Source organism: Cyrtonyx montezumae, unplaced genomic scaffold, assembly GCF_038088225.1.
Source record: "Cyrtonyx montezumae isolate F1298 unplaced genomic scaffold, pur_monq_1.0 scaffold_51, whole genome shotgun sequence".
In the NCBI taxonomy this organism is placed as follows: Eukaryota; Metazoa; Chordata; class Aves; order Galliformes; family Odontophoridae; genus Cyrtonyx; species Cyrtonyx montezumae.
In genome coordinates this window covers 745,278-762,714 of record NW_027072058.1, presented here as the reverse complement: position 1 = coordinate 762,714, position 17,437 = coordinate 745,278, and the positions used below count along the sequence as shown (strand labels likewise).

The window sequence follows — 17,437 nt, the reverse complement described above, 5'->3', positions numbered from 1 at the left end:
TCCTTATCACACAGGGTAAACAGCAGCGGGTGCTGGTTAATGAGCAACGCTGCCCCGAGGCCGCCCGGTAACGAGCGTTTTCCCCACTGTGATCCTACAGAAAACACAGCCCTTCCAACCCACTGCTTACGAAAGTGTCGTTTATTTTCGGATGTATTAAGACACCGGGGCTGATTCACTTGAGATGCGCTCAGAAGATGGCTTAGGAGAGTTTCTGAAACTCCAGGGTGATCCTTATCTGCCACGCGGCTTTGCTGTTTTTCTTGCAAGAGAAAATACAGAAAGGCAATTTAGAGCTCACACTGACTAACTGGTCCAGGACAGATCTCACCCAGCACACGCACTGCTGAGTGCAGGAAAACAAGCCCGGACCGGTCCGCTCCTCGTGCCCAGCTCCATCCCACTGACACTTCAAGTAAGCGTCATTACAGCTCTGCCTGAGCCCTTCCTAAGACAGACCTCTTGTGCAGCTGAAAGGACCCTAAGGGATCTCACAGATCCCAACCAGCAGTGCCCTGCCAGCCCCTCGTGCCCCAGCGAGGGGCTCAGGCTGCTGCCTGCTTTTGGGCATCGTGGGTATCTGAAGGGGCAATGGGAATTTGGGCAACGTCGATGTCAGCGTTCAACACTAACGTCACGGAGTGGATGGGATTTTCTGCCACCTGACTGTAGGGATAGGACAAGTGGGAACAGCTTTAAAGTAAAAGAGGAGAGATTTAGGTCAGGTGCAAGGAGGAAATCCTTTACCCTGAGGGCAGTGAGGCCCCAGCACTGCTGCTCAAGGTGCCCAGAGTCCATGGAGGGGCCCTGGGCAGCCTGAGCTGGGGGGGACACCCCGCCCATGGCAGGCGTGGGGCTGGAGGTCTGTAAGGTCCCTTCCAACTCAACCACTCCATGGTTCTGTGATGGCGAAGGACCCTAACCACCCCCTGATCTGCGGGATAAAAGCAACAAAGCAGTCACAAAGGACAGCTTTATCCATCAGAGGGATTCTGCCCCCAACATCCCCAGCTGCCAGCATTAAGAAACCCACTGCGGTGCAGCCCCACATCTCCGTGCCCACCCAGCACATGGGTGCAGGGGCAGCCGGGGCCACAGGCAGGGGGTGCTCCCTCTGCTAAGGAGGTACAGAACCTGCTCTGTTTCAGCTGCATCTCTATTTGCACTGCCAGGGTGGTTGGGAACAAACCTGCTCCAAAAATAAAGCGACAAACAGCGAAAGAAAGAGCATACTCTTCTGAACTGGCAAAATCTACCCCTACGAAAAATAAAATGAAGGAAGAAATCAAATGTTTCTTTGCACCCACCAGCAAGGACGCTTACAACAAACTCCAAAACTGAGCATGAAAAAAGGACTGCAGATAAGAACAGCAAAAACACACTGCTGCTGCCCAGGGCACACAGCAGCACAGACACACACGCTGCACCTGACTGCTCCACGAACTGTGGCTCTCTTCTTGCTGAACATCCCCTGCAGTGGGAGGAGGACGGGGGGGGGGTCGGGACCAGCAGTGATGCCGTGGCAGACTGCACTCTGCAGAAGTAACCGGGCAGCCCAGCTCCTACGCGCTGCTTAAGAAACTATTTATGGGAGCAGAAGTCCTTAGCTCCGCAGGCAGGCAGAGCAGAGGTCACGGTTCGGGCTGGAAGCACTGACAGGTGCTGCTGGCATTCCCCCACCCCGCTTCACCACGGGGAGAGCTGGAGCTCAGAGCACAGCCACGGTGCTGCCAGCGGGGCCTGAACGGAGCACAGCCCCACAGCTGTGCCCCAGAGCAGCCCCCGCTGCCCCCAGTTCTGAGCCACACGTCGAGCTGCGCTGCACTGCCAGCGCCCCAGGCAGCACACACAGCACGCAACCCAAGCTCTGCGTACCCAGGATGGGGCGCGGTGGGATGGCTGGCAGCCTCCCCCCAACCCAAACCCCATGGCACTGGGGCTGCAGAGATGGCTCAGAGAGGTCCTGGGGCACAGGGATGTGCGGAGCAGCCACAACCACAGCCCTGAGCTCTGCATACCGCACGGCCGCTGCTCCTGGTTCAGAGGCACTTAAGCCTTTGACATTTCATGGCAGCGAGCTGCAGCAGTTAATTACAAGCTGTGAACATGATTTCTTTCACCCATCTATCCATAGCTCGTGTCACTGTACACCAGGAGCTCTGCTCTCCAAAGCAAACCTGCGCAGCCAGCTCTGCCCCAGGTCCACGGCCCAAACCCCTGCGCGTGCAGGAGAGCTGCTCACCAACCACACGGTCATCTGTTAAAGGCAGCTTCAATCCCCCAAACGCCCTTATCTACGTGGATGATCAGCTTTTTGATTCTACAGTGAGCGCTGACTGCAGCTTTTGTTGCTCACAGCACATTCTTCCCCGCAGAGGAACCATGGAGATGCACCCACAGCCGCTGCCCCGCGGTCACCGAGCGGTGCATCCGCAGGGATCCTCCAAGGAGACAGCAAAGCAACATCTATCCCTCCATATCCCACGTTGCCCCCTTCCTGGGGGCCATGGGAGACAGCAGCACGGCCCACTCTGCTTCCTCAGAGAAACCAGGAGCCAAAAGCAACCGAAACCAGCGCCGGAGCGGTACAACGCAACGCACACGGTCGGTCTAGACACTGCAGTGTGGAAACATGACTCAAAGAGCCACAAGTGGCACTGATCAGAGCCCATGGCAGAGCGGGCCCTGGCTGAGCAGGAGCACAGAGGGAAGATTCAATTAGCGCCTTCCACTTTGCTCTGAGAAATATATGGATCCTTTGGGCACGGTGACACGGACGGAGCTGTGCTTCTTCCATCGTGCACGGCTGCTCGCTGGGCTTGGGAGGAACGCAGCTGCCAGGTGTGCTCCCCTGGTGCTGGGGGCACCCAGGGACCCAAGGGGGGGGGGCCTGGTTTCCAGGGAAGCTTTGGGAGAGGCGTTCTCCTGTTGCAAGGCGATCCGAGGAGGGTTAACGGCGCGGGCCTCGCAGCACACCCCACACGGCGACCTCTTTTTGAGCTAAACAAATGGCAGTTTCTTTAAATTGAAGAGGCACTGGTCCAATGTAAAGAAAGGAGGGACTGAGCGCACGGAGCTGTGCTTTTCCAGCCTGCTGGAGCAGAGCAGGGAGGCGGGCACCATGTGCACAGTGGAGGGGCTCTCGGGCCCTTTATCACAGCAGCTCTTCAGAAAATCAAGTCAGAGAGCGATGCTGGGCTACCACGGAGGGCAGAAGCTGCCTTGCGTACACTGCAGGTTTCTAAGCAATGCCTGAGCTACTACAGAAAACTCTTATCAGCAAATCCAAGCTCCTTTCCTGGAGAATGCATCTAGGTCAGGCCCAGGAGCACAGCACTGGCACTGCCTCTGTGAAATATCAGCACAGCCCACGTTATCAGGCATTTCATTTCCAGAAGTTCACAAACAGCGTTCACCTCCACCGCTCGGACAGAACTCCATCCTCACCCCTCCCCGCTGTGCCACCTCCATCCCAACGTGCCCTATTGTGCACGAGCAGCAAAACCACTCCGTCAGCCAAAACGTATTCTCCTCCCGTGGATTAGCTGGCACAAACGAGCACGGCAGTGACGCATGCAGACTGTCTCTTCCCATTTTTCAACACGCACAAACACCGGGGATTTGGAGATGCTTTGCAAGTTCACGCTCTTAAGTTACAGCCAGCACTGAGCCGACATGTGAGCTCCTAAACACGTACATCCCCTGCTCTGTGCTCTGTGCTCGTTCAGCACTGAGATCTCAATGCTCTCTGAGCAAACCCCCATCTGTCCCCCCCAGCAGGCAGCGTGGTGCAAAGCGAGCGATTTCAACAGCCCCATCCCGTGCCAAGCAGCTCTGACACAACCCACGGAACAGGACAGAGCACTCTGTGCTGTCCCATAACCCAGGGCCCAGCCCCACAGCCTGAGCCCTGAGCACACGTCTGAGCAGAGGGCCCTGCACTGATGCTGACAGCTTCCACGGAAATGACAGCCTGCATTCCCACCTTCGCTGCTGGTTCAGTTCAATATGAAACCAGCGACAGAGTGAGCTGAAAGGGAGCACAGGTTGAGTCTTGCTGAGCAGCCCCCCGGCCCAGCTGCTGGATCCCCGGATCCGAGTGCCAAAATGCTTTAAAACAAAACAAAAAAACCCACAGCAGCCTCATAGAAACCAAAGGGGTTCGACACTGAGCACGCTCCCCCCAGAACTGTTAGAAAGCAAAAAGGTACCAAAGGGCCAAACTCAGCCTCTCTGATCAATACATCCCCTCGAGGTGTGTGATCCACTGATAAAAACCAGAGCATGGCCAAAGGAAAAATAGAGGGGGGGTGGGGAGAAGCAGTCTCAGTCACAGGGACTCTGCCCCACAGTTCCTGTTTTCCTTTGGCACATCACCAATCAGAACTCCTGCTGGAGCCCGCTAGCACCAGCATTAAAACGAAAAAAAGCATAATGGGTTTCTAATTTGCCACCGAATCCCATAGCAACTGAACGTCACTTTCCATGTAAATTACAGACGGTCCTTCCCTGTGCCATTCCAAAACTGCAGAGAAGGATCTATAATTTGAGCAGACCTAAACCGTGCAGGGCCGAGGGAACGGAGGGAAACTACCACGGGGCAAAGCACTCCTTGGGAATGATGTGAAGTGTCCCCGTGCCCCCTGCCCCAGCTGAGCCGTGGGTCAGCGCTGAGCTCGGCACATCCTGGCCCATTTCTGCTGATGGCTGAGCTGGAGCACAGCTTCCTTCCCCGGCCTGCTCCTCCTCCTCTGGGCTGATTCACTCGGTCATGTCACCGTCTCATGTTCCCCATGTCGTAATAGCTTCAATTCTGACGGACGACGGCATCAGTGAGTTAAGAGGACAGGAAAAAACAGGTTACAGGAGAGGAGGAATGATGCAGAAACCCGGAGATAATTCAATGAGCTCTGATTCAGAAGGCACAGTGCTCTCCTCCCGAGCGCTGCCCTACGGACCCCACAGTGGCAGCAGACTTCATTTTGTAGCTTGTGCTTTAAGCCCACCCTAAACCAGGCTCTGGAGAAGTTATTTCAGCACCAGTGGCTGCAAAGGATCTGATTAACCCCTTGGGAAACAGCTTCTGCTGCACCATCCTGTGGGGATGGGGACGTGGGGAGCCCCAGCTGCAGGGCACAGCTCCCACATTGGGTTCACGGTGTGGGGCAGAGCTGGGGACAGCTCAGCTCAGCCCACACTGAGTGCCTGTGCACCTGCCAACGTTCAGACAGCAGCGTTCATCACAGCAGCGCGTACCGGGGAGAGGAGCACGGCCACGCTCACGTCACTCGTTATCAGAATGCGATGTGAGTGCTGCTCCTGAAACCACAGCCGTTTTCTGATAAATATGGGAACTTCCCACCGGGGAAGTTCCAGGAACGGCCAGCAGCTCTGCACGGCCCCAGCACGGATGGGCACGGTGGCACGTGGGTCTGTGAGTGGTGCTCCGTCGAGATCTGCCCACCCAGAACCACTGGCAGAAGTCAGGGTTGGGAAGCAAAGGATGAGCGCTGTGTGCTGAGGGATACCCAGGTGTAATGGAGGGGTAACACCACGGCTGTCACTGAAAGAGAAGGATGAGACCCAGGGGAAGCAGGGCAGGGGCACGGAGCGGCGCAAGCACTCAACCTGGCAGAGCAGGGGGCACAGAAGCAGCACGAGGAGGCCCAGCAGAGCCCGGGCCCATCCAGTGCATGGTTAACACAGTCGAGCTAACGCAGAGTGCATTCCTTGGAGAGCTGAGCGTTGTTTTAGGCTGCGGGACAAGCCCAGCTCCATCTCAGCAGCACGCAGGCTGGCCCAGGACACGTTTCCCAATGCTCAGCCTTCAGCTGCAGAGCCCAGCGGGCAATAACTGCTGAGAGGTGCAAGTGGGCGATGCTGTTCTGCTCCTTCCACGCACTGTGTCCGGACAGGGAGCCAGCAGATCCCAGGGCCTGTGGGTCAGGCATTGCTCTCCATCGCTGTGCTGCACTCCCCACAATGGGAACGCCAACCCAAAAGGAGCAGGCCCAGCAGGGCCTTCATTTCGGGATTATGCCACCACAGTGCGTTATCCTTTAGGCCAAGAACAGCTCGAGCAAACGAAGCCGTTGCCCCATCCGTGGGTGCTGCGCCAACGTGCCACCCCGCTGCCACAACAGCTCGGGTCGGGGCACCCTACGATGACAGCTTCAAACCAAGCAGAAGTGAGCGAATTTTTTCCATTTACCAAAATTAAATCACGGCCCAGAGAGGCAAAGAGCCACCCCGGGGTGTGCCAGCACCGCTGCCCCATCCCCGAGTGGGGGAACTCACCGAGCCAACGCAGTGCGTGCGCTCGCGGCCGCTAATTGCTGCGTTATTCACTGCACAAACAGCACTGCTGTCCCTCCCTGCTCGGCAGCTCCGGCTGCTGCTCCTTTGGGTGGCGGGGAAGGAAGCAAAGTTCATTAGTGGCCGACGGCCACCGAACGGCGTTTGGAAAATAAACACCACTATTCACGGCACCGAGACCCAGAATAGCTGCCCAAAATACTGAGCGCAGCTGCCCGGAGCCGTCCTACTCCTCCAAAGGAAAAGACCTTCCTAACACACAGCCCTCGCTGCTTTCGTTTTATATATATACGTATGATTTATTATTTTTTTTAAAGAGAATAACAATCAAAACCCTCAGCCCACCCGGGGCCCTTTTAGGGCTTCTCGTAACACCGATAAGCGCTCGTTAAAAAGCCAAGTTGATAAACCCTGGGATGGTAATTACGTCCGTCCCCGCACGGAGATTGCCCAACGCGGGGCTGTGATGTAACCCACACCCGAAATTAAAAATAGTGTTGTGACAACATATGGTTTATCCTACAGAGCTGGCAGCGGGGCGGCTCTGACAGCGCCGGGTTCCGGCTGCTGCCAAGGTGAAGGGCGGCACTGAGAGGGGGAAAAGAACGCGAGAGGATGAGAGCACGGAGCCGGGACCGGAGGCCGCGATCCGGGGGGGGGAAGGGGAAAGAGCTCAGCGCAGACGGTCGGGAATGGCGATATGGGGGCGGCGGGGGACCCCCAACACACGAACCGGGGGCGGGGATCCGTACACGCGCTGGGGGAGGGGGACCTGTGCTTCCCGGGGTCACGTAACTGAGGGAGGGGGGGGGGGTGGGCGGCTGCGTGGTCAGTGAGGAGGAGGAGGGACGCTGCCCCCCCCCACATCGGGGCTCCACGGCCGTTTACGTGGAGGGGAGGAGGGGGGCTATGACCAGCAGCTCAGCCCCCCCCAGCTCCCTCCCCGGGCACCCCCTGGGGGGCACATGACGCCTCCTGCCCCCTCCCCCCCCTCCTCGTCAGGGCTTCGCGGAGGAACCCCCCCACTAATCCCCGGGAGGGGGCACGGAGATACCCCCAACACCGCAGGGGGAAACCAAGAAACAACCCCCCCCCTCAATCTGAGGCGTAACCTAAGGACACAGAGAAACCCCCCCGCGGCCCTCCAGCCTTGACAACGCAGCCAGGCCCCGAAATAAGACCCCCCTCCGGCCGGCAGCCTCGTGGCGGGGCCGCGCCGTGCCCCCCGCCCCTCACCTTACACGCCTGGTAGCTCTCGAAGGCGCGCAGGGCGCTCTCCGTCAGCTTCACGTGGAAGACGGAGACGCGGGTGCCGCGGCCCAGCCGGCCGCAGGACAGCCCGTACCCGCGCTCCGCCTGCAGCGCCGCCATCTTGGGACCGTCTCCCCCTCCGCGCCTGGGCCGCCGGGGCCTCCGCCGCCGCCACGCCTCCCTCGTGGATTATTCATGAGGTGTCCTGAGGCGGAGCTCCGGGAGCCACGCCCACTCGCCGAGCCTGTTGCTGGGGGAAGGAGGTGGGCAGGGCGCGCTCCCGTTGGTCGAGAGCTGCGGGGCGCAGCGGCGGATTGGATGACGAGGGAGGGGGCGGGGATATGCAAATAAAGACCGTGGGGCATGGTGGGAAGGGTGGTTCGGGGCGGCCGGGGGGGAGACCCGGTGGCTGCGGGCGGGCGCTGCCCGGAGGGTCCCCGGGAGGCGGTGGGGAAACCCTCATTCCTCCGCCCCGAGGGGTCCAGGCATGTACCTCCTGCGGAGCATCTGCCCCTGGGCACGGCCTGCAGGTACACAGGCCCCAGTCCCGCTAAGGGCAGGGGGAACTCCCCCCGGGGTCAGCCTTACCGGTGGGTTTTACTCCCACGTGCGTGATTCCCCCCACCCACGACGATTCCCCATCGCCCCCCGACCAGCTGCTCCCAGCCGCTGCTGCACCCTATGCTGGGAAGAACAAGGCCCAGCCGTGCACGAATTGTCCTTTATTGGGAGCTCACAGTTGGTTCAGGGTGGGGGTGAGAACAGTGCGTACGGCCCCTGGGAGTAGAGCTGAGAGCGGGGCTGGCGGCTGTGGGCCCATGGCTGGGGGGGGCTGCAGGGCAAAGGGGGACCCCGCAGGGCTGGACCTATGGGATCAGCTGGGACTCAGGCACCAGCGCTCCTCTCCGTGTCCTTCACTCCATGGGGTTCTTTGGCTTTCTGTGGGCATTGCACGCTCTGGGGAATTGCTGAGGGGGGAGCGGAAGGGCAGAGCTGGGGGTCCCCAGCAGCCTCCTCAGCTCAGGGGGAATCTCATTGCGTGTGCCCCAGGCACATCCACCCCACGTCCCTTAGAGCAGGCTCACAGCCAGCCTGCTTCCTCCAGCAGCCCCATGGCTTGCCACGTCCTCCCGGGGACGCGCTGCTGGGGACAGTCACAGCGTGCAGCGCTCGCAGGAGGTCAGGCTGCCCCGATGCACTCAGGGCTGCGGGGTCTCCGCTTTACCTGCGGCTCTGTCCCCCACGGGACGAGTTGTGTGGGTGCTGGGTGATGGTCAGGGTGGGGGGGACGTGGTATCTCCTGCCAGAACATCTGTACCACAAGTCCACAGGGAAGGGGGTGGGGAGCAGAGCCCCATGGACACCCCTGGCAGGAGCGAGGCACATCCCAGCGCTGGGCTCCCCACCGCCGTCCTCAGTTCCTCGCCGCGATGACCACAGACAGGGCCACGCCACCAAGCGCGATGGCTGTCGCACCAAAGAGCCACTTCCAGGGGATGGACTGAAGGGGAGAGAAATCAGCAACGTGACGGGATGCCCCTCAGCCGGGACGTGCAGCCCTGCCTGCTGGCACAGGGCCGCGGGGCGGTGCACAGCTCCCGACACTCATCCGAGATAACACAGCTCAGAAAGGCAAGTGCTGCGTCGGCTCTGCGCGGCGCGTGGCCGGCACGTCCGAGGGGACAGCATGTGCTGCCCAGCTGACAGCGCTTTCCACCTGCAGAGCCAGCTGAGAGCAAAGTCCAGAGCCTCCAGCTGCCATCACCGGGCAGAGCAGCAGCAGCACTGCAGCTATCGGTGATTTCCTGGCCCTCAGCCTGGGGTGGCTCACTTTGGCAGCCCCCTGCCCAGGAGCAGCACTGCATCGGTCCTAAAGGACCCATCACTGCAGTCCCCACCCCAGGAGCGGTCCCAGCGCTCTCTGCCATCCCCCTGTACGCCAGCACCAGCCCTTACCCAGGGCAGTTTGTCTTTGCACTTCACTGGGGCACTGCCAGTGCTGGGATTCCCAAGCATCTTCCTGTACATCTCTGTCTCCACTGTCTTCTGGTCCGCGTGCTTCTTCACCAGCTTTGAGAGCTCGGCGTGGATGGTCTGGGGAAGAAGAGTGCAGCATAGGTTATCAAACCCGTGGTGCAGACGGGGAAAGGGACCACAGTGCAGATAACAGCAGACTGCAGCCCCCCCGGCCATGCAGGAGCTGTTGCTGCCTGGCTCCCCCCTGCATGGAGGGGCTGCACCAGGCTGCCACGTGCTTTCCTGCCTGCTCAGGACCCTCAGAGCCTTCATCATCCCCTCTGGAGCAATCCTGCCAAACCCTCCTGAAAATGCAGCTCTAGGCATGCCCCATCCTTTTTGTCCACCAAAGCTGTCCTTGCTGGCAGCCTGATTCCTGTGGAAGCGACATGAAGGAGCAGCTGCTGGCAGCACAGAGAGGAGCCTGGAGCCGATGGCAGGCATCAGGAAAGGATTTCCTCCTTTAATCGAGGCAGAAAAGCTTCTGCCTCAGGGACAGACCATCCAGAGCTCTCCCACATTTCAGTCTGCAAAAAGGCTGGGAAAGCAGGCTTAGACCAAGCCTGGTCCCAAGTCAGACTGTGGCAAAACCTGGATGTCCTGCTGCATCCTGCACCACTCTGGGACCCACTCCGTGGCAGAGGGGCCGATGTCCTCAGCCTGCAGTGGCAGCAGGATGTGCTGGTGGCAGCACACAGGTGCCACAGCTGTGCTGTGCCCTCTGCTGGGGATGCTGTGCTGCAGGCGGCTCTGATGCTGCTCCAAAGCAGTGACCAGGACACCTCCAAGCCACGGCACCTGGACACGAAGCTCTGCAAACACACCCCAGCAGCTTGCTGGGCTCGGTACTTTCATGTAGGACAAACAGCATCTCCACAAAGGTGAATTTCCAAGGGCTTAGAAAGGAACCTGAAGGCCTGCACCAGTCTGGAGGCACTGGCAGCCACAGTCAACCAGATTTCCCCATCCAGGGGCAGGTGGAGCTAAGCATTTCTCGAGTCTGTTTTCACCACCAGTAGCCACAGCTGTGACTCACTAATGCGTGTTTAACACTGCTGTCTGGAGCAGCACTGCCACATCCCCACGACTCCCAGCAAGCAGCTGGAGAGGCCACTAATTTGTTTGTGGTTTCACCAGTAACGTCACTGCTGGGCATTTTGATTTTTGCTCCTTTTCAATTAAAAGCTTCACCCAGATTGAGCTGATGATCTGCAGCCCTGCCAGCAGCAATGACGTGAAGGACAAGCAGGATAGCATCCCTCATCCCTGTAAGTCCCAGTGCTGCTCCCCCACCTCTACCAAGCTGCCTGCTCTGCCTAAGTGCTACTTTGAGAACCTGCGTGCCCTTCCCCGTGAGGGCTCTCAGAGCACGAGGTGCCTGCGTGATGTGAAGGCCATCAAGCACCTGCAGGGCCCCCGAGCTGCCTGTGACCTTCAGGCACCAGGGAACACGAGGTGAACTGTGATGTTTTGGTGAAATGCCCAGGAAAGAGGTGGATAAAACCGAGGAGCTAACGCAGGAGCACAGCCCCCACTGCGGGCAGCACCTCCCCTGCTGCTCCCAGCCCTGCTCCTGCTGGGGCCATTTCCCAGCATTGCTGAAGCTTTTGACTTCCCTGAGGCTTCAGTCCTGCAGCTGATCATTAACCAACAGGAAATTCCTGACCCAGAGATTGCTCTGGCCTAGGCTCTGGACTGAGGTCTGGGCTTGCTGGGGCCGCCCAATGAATCACACTGCAGGCTGCTGAGCGAGATGGCAACAGCTTGGCTCTGCCCTGATTCTCGCAGCGATGGCACAAGCCACCGGGGAAGCCAGACCATGCAGGCAGAGCTGCTGAAGCAGGGATGGGCTGGCAGAGAGCCCTGCTACCACAAGGGGCAAAGGGCAAAAAGAGAGTCTCGCAACATGGAGATAAGGAGCCCACGAGCTCAGCCACGTTCAGGTATTGCAGCACTGGCTGCTGGCACATGGTACACCACCCCACAGCTGCCCTGGCCCTGCACAGAGGAGACTGGTGACAGCTATAGGGGACACTGAGGTTTGTAGGGACGTGACCACAAGGACAGAGCCCTGAGGACGCCCAGCCTACCTTGTTTGAAGGCTCCAGCTTCAAAGCTGCCTTTAGGATGGGAATGGCCTCTCTGTACTCGCCCTGCTGGGCCAAGACCTGGAAGGCAAGGTGGGGGTTGAGGGACGTGACTGAGGTGTGCCCCACGCCCCTCCCCAACCCTGCGCCACAGAGGAGGGATGGCAGCACCTCACCTTGCCCTTTCGGAAAAGTGCCTTGATGTTCCCTGGCTGGTGCTCCAGTACTAGGTTACAGGACTTCAGGGCTGCCTCATAATGGTCCAGTTTAAGCTGAGATGCTGCCAGATTGTTGAGACATTTCACCTTCACGTCCAGAAGCTCAGCCTCCTCATCTGGGGTGAAATCAACTGCAAAGACCCCACGGGTGGGTTACAACAGGACAGAAGCGCAGGCAGCCCTCACTCACAGCAGCAGGGGGTACCTTTCGAGCTGGAGCTGATGACTTTGAGAGCGATGTCATAGGAATTGATGGCCAGCACATAATCTGCCTGCTGGTAGTAGAAGTTTCCACGCTCCCGCTTGCGGTTGGCCAGGCCTATCTTCTCCTTCCCACTGAGCAGCTCCAGGTCTGGTCCATCCCGAGCCTCCAGCAGCTCCACCTCCAGTGTGAGGGCTGCGTTGGGTGGGACATCAGGGCTCCTGCAGTGGCACAAAGCCATGTTCACACCTGGCTGTGTTGCAAACTCCACCAATCCCACAGGTGACAGCAGAGCCACAGGGGCTCTCCAGGCTGTGCTAGTGGGGACCATCTGATCCCCTTCCACACCCTCCACGCTCACCTGCCCTGTGCACCGTAGCAGTACTTGGCATCTGACACGATCAAAGCTGTTTCTCCCATCTCCATAAGCTGTACACAGAGGTCCAGAGCCTACAAGGAACAACATTACAGGAGAAGGTGAGCAAAGGGGCCAACCCCGTCTCCAACAAGGACACTGCTAACCCCAAGTCTCCCCCAGGGTGAAGTTGCACACGCAGGGCGGCCTCCTCCAAGCCTCACCTGCAATACGTCGCAGTCTCCCAGGGTAAAGGTGAGGCTGGGGTTCTCCTCCACCACGCTGCCATCCTCCAGTGTGGCCCGCAGACGGACAGTCACTTCCTGGCCCTTGTGGGGGCGGCTCTCCACCCCCTGACCTGGCACGAGTGTCTTCTTCTTAAGCAAGCCGCTCCCTGGGCCAAGAGAAGCCGGAGGAGGTCAGCCCATAGCAGGGAAGGGGAGAACCTCACTCCCAACCCAACCTCAGCCTCTGCGGTGCTCAAAGCGTCCTGGGAGTGCCCTGCCGCCCTCCTGCCCTGCTCTCACCCAAGACATCGAGCCACTCCTGGGGGTCCTCAACTGCTTCCCCCGGGTCCTGCTCCGAGGGCCGGGCGTTCTCCCGCAATGGTCCCCGTGCTCGCCCCACGTCCTCCAGCGGCGGCAGTTCGCTCAGGTCGTCCTCGTCCTCCTCCAGAACCTCGAAATCCTCTGCGCCGTCCAGCTGAGCCACGGCCGGTTCCGGGCAGGGAGGTTCGGTGCCGGTGCCTGCCCGGCCCGGGGAGCCACCGCTCGTCTCCTCCCCGCTGGAAGCCATCTCGGCAAAGCAGGGAGAGTAGCGACCTGCGGGAGAGAGGCGCAGCCGGTGCTACGGTGAGGCCGCCAGCACTGCCCGAGCGACCCCGGAGCGCGCGGGGCTCCACGGGCAGAACAGTCGGGGCCGGACCGGGGAGGCCCCAGGCACCGGATCCGGTCCCTGCAAGCACCGCCCCGCGCACCCCCCTCCACCACGTGTTTTCACCCCACGCGCGCGCGCGCGCGCGCCCTCGGGGGGACCCCACGTCACCGTCCCCGTCACGCGCCGGGACTCCCCCTAGCAACGGCCGCCGCGCGCCCCCCGCCGCTCCCACCTGCCCGCCAAGCTGAGGACGCTAACCCCGCCCCCGCGCTCCCATTGGACCGCCTCCTCCCGCCCCACCGACGCCATTGGATGGCGCCGACGCTCCTCATCGACGCGCCGCGGAATTAAAGGGGCCGCCGCACCGTACCCCCTCCGAGGGCCTAGTTAACGGCGCCCGTAGTCCCGGTGAGCTCTCGGTGCTCCGCTGCCGCGGGTTGGGGGTACCGGAGGCTCCCGGAGATTCACCGCGCCACTCAACCCCTGCTCGGCCGGGCCATCGCCCTGGACACCTCCGGGTCCGCGCTCCGTTACCGGAGTGGCCCAGGGCCTCCCGGTCCCCTACTTTGGCCCAATCGCTGCCACTTCCGGCCCGGCGCCGTGACGCACGTGCGCGGTGACGCCACGGGGTCGCGCTCGACGTGACCCCGCACCCGGAAGCGAGGCGCGGCCGCCGGTGCCGCTCCCGTCATGTGAAGGGAGAGGGACAGGAGCGGCCCCGGTGCTGCCGCGGGAGGGGCGGGGCTACCGAGAAGGGCTCGAGCCCACGCCGGGAAGCGGGCGGGGTGGGGAGGGGGGGGAGCTGCGTTACCGGGCACGGCGGGGGCCGGGGGTCCCGGGGCGCTGAGCAGCGCGGTCCCGCAGGCGGCGGCGCGATGGAGCCCACGGCCTCGCGGGTGTTCTGCGGGCGGGTGCTGGGCATGGTGAACGCCGAGGACGTGAACGCTATCATCCAGGCTCAGAAGAACATGTGAGTCCCGGGGGAAGCGGGGTCCCGCGTGGGCGGCAGCCCCCGGTACCCCCGTGTAACCGTGGGAAGTGCCGCGAGCTGCCGCTCCCCACGCAGGCTGGATCGCTTTGAGAAGACGAACGAGATGCTGCTCAACTTCAACAACCTGTCCAGCCTGCGCATGCAGCAGATGAACGAGCGCTTCCTGCACCACACCAAGACGCTGGTGGAGATGAAGAAGGACCTCGACAGCATCTTCCGCCGGATCCGGTAGGCAGCGGCGGGAGGGGGTGGCCCGGTGGCCTCTGGGGACCAAGGGGGGATCCGAGTGTGAGGTGTCCTCGTGTGAACCCGGCTCTCTCCTCCCGCAGGACGCTGAAGGGGAAGCTGGCCAAGCAGTACCCGGAGGCTTTCAGCAGTGAGTGATTGCTTCCATCCGTTCTCTTCCCCCGTGAAGTTTCCCTCTCCCCAGAGTGCGGCTCCAGTGCTGCCTGTGGGAGCTGGGGCCTCTGGGGCAGCTGCTGCATGAAGAATCTGCAGAGCTTTTTTCTTGTATTGAATGTGGGTGCAGGAAACGACAAAGCCACAAACAGCTGCTCGTTTAAGTGCCATCAGTTTTTTGTTGATTACTGGTGCAAGCAAAGGAGCAAATCCTTCTGCAAGAGCACCTGGCCCTGCCGTGCACCGTGGTGTGCAGATAGATCAGTTATTAACATCTGCATCTTCCTTTCCAGACATCCACGAATCTCCTATTCTAGAAGACGACGACGACTTCGACCCGGTTCCAAAGAGCACGACAACCACCATTGCTACCTCTGAGCAGAGCACGGAGTCCTGCGACACGAGCCCCGACATCATCTCTCCCACCATGAGTCAGGATTTTGAGGATTTATCACAGGGCCAGTACGATTTACCAGCCGTGAACGGACAGAGTCTGACAGATGAAGATACTGCCAACGACCTGGACTAAGGCGCGTGGTCCCGAGAACTCTCTATCTTGTATTTATATTGTGTGTCCCTTTGGCCGTTTATTTTTGGGAAGAGATGGCTGAGTGAAGAAAGGGGTGAAGGATCCCTCCTGCTGCCTCAAACCTCCTATTGTAGTGCAAACCCTGCAACTTGATGTGGGCAAGTGAGTAAAACGAGGATTTGAAAAGCCTCCTGTCCTTTCTTGTGTACGTGTCACGAGCCAGCAGTGTGCCCTCACAGCCCAGGATGTGGTTGGCTTTCTGGGCATCCAAAGCAGCGTGCTCAATAAGTGGGAAGGGAATCTGTTCCTCCACTGTGGTGAGACCTCACCTGGAGTGCCACGTCTGGATGCGGAGTCCCTGGTACAGGAGATGCGTGGACCTGTTGGAGTGTGCCTACAGGAGGGGCACGGTGATGGTGTGAGGGATGGAACAGCTTCCCTAAAAAAGGACAGGCTGAGAGCTCGGGCTGTGCAGCCTGGAGAAGGGGAGGGCTGAGAGCAGCCTTCACCTGCGTGATGGGGCTGCAGGAAAAAAGGGTCTGATGGGGAAGGACAAGGGGAAATGGTTTCAGACTAAAAGAGGAGAGGTTTCACCCAGATACAAGGAAAAAGCTTTTTACTATCAGTGGGTTGGAACAGACAGCCTTTGCGGATCCCTTCCGACTCAAACGATTGTGTACGAGCAGCGGAGCCCCGTCTCTGATTTACGGTGGCACGGAACGCGCAGCCGGGGCGGCTCGGGGCTTTCCCTCGAGGAGCACCGTCTCCTCGTGCCCGCAGCCCCGCGGCGGCCGCAGAGTCCGTCCCACCGGAGGAGCCCCGGCCCCGCGCCGTACCTCAGCGCCCGCGGGGCGCGGCTGCAGCTGCCGGGAGAGTCGTGGGGACGGGAGGGCGGGGGACCGGGCAGCGGTTGGGGCATTTTGGAGCGGGCCGTCCCGGGGCTCCTTCACACCGCGCCGAGGCGCATGCGCACTGCGGAGGGGCGGCGGATGTGACGTCACGGCGGGCGGGTTCCGGTTCCGGTCGCTCTTTTCTCGGCGGTGTGGTGCGTGAGGTGCGCGCGGGGCGGCCGAGCTGCGCCCGGGAGCGGGGAGCGGGGCGGGCCGGGCCCGGGCCCGGGGAGCGGGGCTCGGGGCTCGGGCCGGGGAGCTCGGGGTGCCGCTCTGGGAACCGCGCGGAGCCCTCGGGCGTGGGGGTGACGCGGCTGTCCCTTCCCCCCCCTCCCCCCCCCAGCAGAAGGAGCGGTGCCAAGATGCAGATCTTCGTGAAGACGCTCACGGGCAAAACCATCACCTTGGAGGTGGAGCCCAATGACACCATCGAGAACGTCAAAGCCAAGATCCAGGACAAGGAAGGTGCGCTGGAACGGGAGCGGCTGCCTCTACCCTTCCCCCCCTCCCCTCCACCCCCCCCACCCCCCGTTAACGGTTCTCCCCCGCAGGGATCCCCCCCGACCAGCAGCGCCTGATCTTCGCGGGGAAGCAGCTGGAGGACGGCCGCACGCTCGCCGACTACAACATCCAGAAAGGTGCCAGTGCAGGCCCCCTCCGGGGGGGAGGGGGGACCGGCTGCTTCTCGGCCCTCCCCCCCGGTGATATTTATCTCTGTTTCAGAGTCCACCCTGCACCTGGTGCTGCGTCTGCGTGGGGGCATCATTGAGCCCTCCCTGCGGCAGTTGGCCCAGAAGTACAACTGCGATAAGATGATCTGCCGCAAGTACGGCCCCGGTGGGGGGGGATACCCATATCGCCCCGTTTGAACCCCTCAGCCTCCCCCCGTGATATCCACGTGCTGGGGTTCATCAGCTCTCCCCCAGGAGAGGTTTGAGGTCCCCCTGCTGATGGGCTCTGCCCCCTTCCAGGTGCTACGCTCGGCTCCATCCCCGCGCTGTCAACTGCCGCAAGAAGAAGTGCGGCCACACCAACAACCTGCGCCCCAAGAAGAAGGTCAAGTAGAGCTGCTGTGCTCTCCTAATAAAGCATCTGCATTCAGACTGTGTCCTGTCTCTCGTTCACAAATGGGGCGATTTCCATAAATGCGAGGCTGCAGCACGGAGCGCGCTGGGGCCGTGCGCTGGGGGCTGTCCCGGTGCTCGGGACGGGACTGAGGGTTCCCGGGGCGGGAGGGGGAGTCCCGGTGCTATGTGGGGTCCCGGTGCTGCCCGGCGGTGCCTGCAGGTGGCGGCGGTGCCGCGTTGC

General features: G+C 61.0%; 4 protein-coding genes across 4 annotated transcripts in view; 2 read left to right on the top strand and 2 right to left on the bottom strand.

Annotated features, from left to right (window-relative positions):
• ELL (elongation factor for RNA polymerase II) overlaps window positions 1–7,720 on the bottom strand; it is a 29,425-nt gene extending 21,705 nt beyond the window's left edge. Inside the window, exon 1 of the mRNA XM_065748732.1 lies at window positions 7,552–7,720. Within this exon, the coding sequence (XP_065604804.1) occupies window positions 7,552–7,686 (135 nt within the window). The 5' untranslated portion in view covers window positions 7,687–7,720. The remainder of the gene's footprint in view (window positions 1–7,551) is intronic.
• An 862-nt stretch (window positions 7,721–8,582) lies between these two features.
• Window positions 8,583–13,265, bottom strand: FKBP8 (FKBP prolyl isomerase 8). The gene is made up of 8 exons (XM_065748735.1): window positions 12,972–13,265; window positions 12,669–12,838; window positions 12,451–12,539; window positions 12,093–12,310; window positions 11,846–12,018; window positions 11,673–11,750; window positions 9,523–9,660; window positions 8,583–9,067 (listed from the first exon to the last, which is right to left on the bottom strand). The coding sequence occupies exons 1-8, from the start codon at window positions 13,237–13,239 to the stop codon at window positions 8,981–8,983; spliced, it is 1,221 nt and encodes a 406-aa protein (XP_065604807.1). The 5' UTR covers window positions 13,240–13,265; the 3' UTR covers window positions 8,583–8,980.
• An 866-nt stretch (window positions 13,266–14,131) lies between these two features.
• Window positions 14,132–15,427, top strand: KXD1 (KxDL motif containing 1). The gene is made up of 4 exons (XM_065748761.1): window positions 14,132–14,290; window positions 14,387–14,539; window positions 14,641–14,687; window positions 15,004–15,427. The coding sequence occupies exons 1-4, from the start codon at window positions 14,196–14,198 to the stop codon at window positions 15,237–15,239; spliced, it is 531 nt and encodes a 176-aa protein (XP_065604833.1). The 5' UTR covers window positions 14,132–14,195; the 3' UTR covers window positions 15,240–15,427.
• Window positions 15,428–16,220: 793 nt separating this feature from the next.
• Window positions 16,221–17,216, top strand: UBA52 (ubiquitin A-52 residue ribosomal protein fusion product 1). Its single transcript, XM_065748766.1, has 5 exons — window positions 16,221–16,284; window positions 16,476–16,594; window positions 16,681–16,767; window positions 16,853–16,955; window positions 17,101–17,216. The coding sequence occupies exons 2-5, from the start codon at window positions 16,492–16,494 to the stop codon at window positions 17,192–17,194; spliced, it is 387 nt and encodes a 128-aa protein (XP_065604838.1). The 5' UTR covers window positions 16,221–16,284; window positions 16,476–16,491; the 3' UTR covers window positions 17,195–17,216.
• The last annotated feature ends 221 nt before the right edge of the window (window positions 17,217–17,437 follow it).

Coding starts and splice junctions, on each gene's coding strand:
- FKBP8 (XM_065748735.1), bottom strand. CDS start 13,239: ATGGCTTCCAGCGGGGAGGAGACGAGCGGTGGCTCCCCGGGCCGGGCA. Junction 12,839..12,971: donor GGAGTGGCTCGATGTCTTGG/GTGAGAGCAGGG, acceptor CTCTTGGCCCAG/GGAGCGGCTTGCTTAAGAAG. Junction 12,019..12,092: donor CATCAGCTCCAGCTCGAAAG/GTACCCCCTGCT, acceptor GGGTCTTTGCAG/TTGATTTCACCCCAGATGAG.
- KXD1 (XM_065748761.1), top strand. CDS start 14,196: ATGGAGCCCACGGCCTCGCGGGTGTTCTGCGGGCGGGTGCTGGGCATG. Junction 14,291..14,386: donor ATCCAGGCTCAGAAGAACAT/GTGAGTCCCGGG, acceptor CTCCCCACGCAG/GCTGGATCGCTTTGAGAAGA. Junction 14,688..15,003: donor GTACCCGGAGGCTTTCAGCA/GTGAGTGATTGC, acceptor CTTCCTTTCCAG/ACATCCACGAATCTCCTATT.
- UBA52 (XM_065748766.1), top strand. CDS start 16,492: ATGCAGATCTTCGTGAAGACGCTCACGGGCAAAACCATCACCTTGGAG. Junction 16,595..16,680: donor CAAGATCCAGGACAAGGAAG/GTGCGCTGGAAC, acceptor TCTCCCCCGCAG/GGATCCCCCCCGACCAGCAG. Junction 16,956..17,100: donor GATAAGATGATCTGCCGCAA/GTACGGCCCCGG, acceptor GCCCCCTTCCAG/GTGCTACGCTCGGCTCCATC.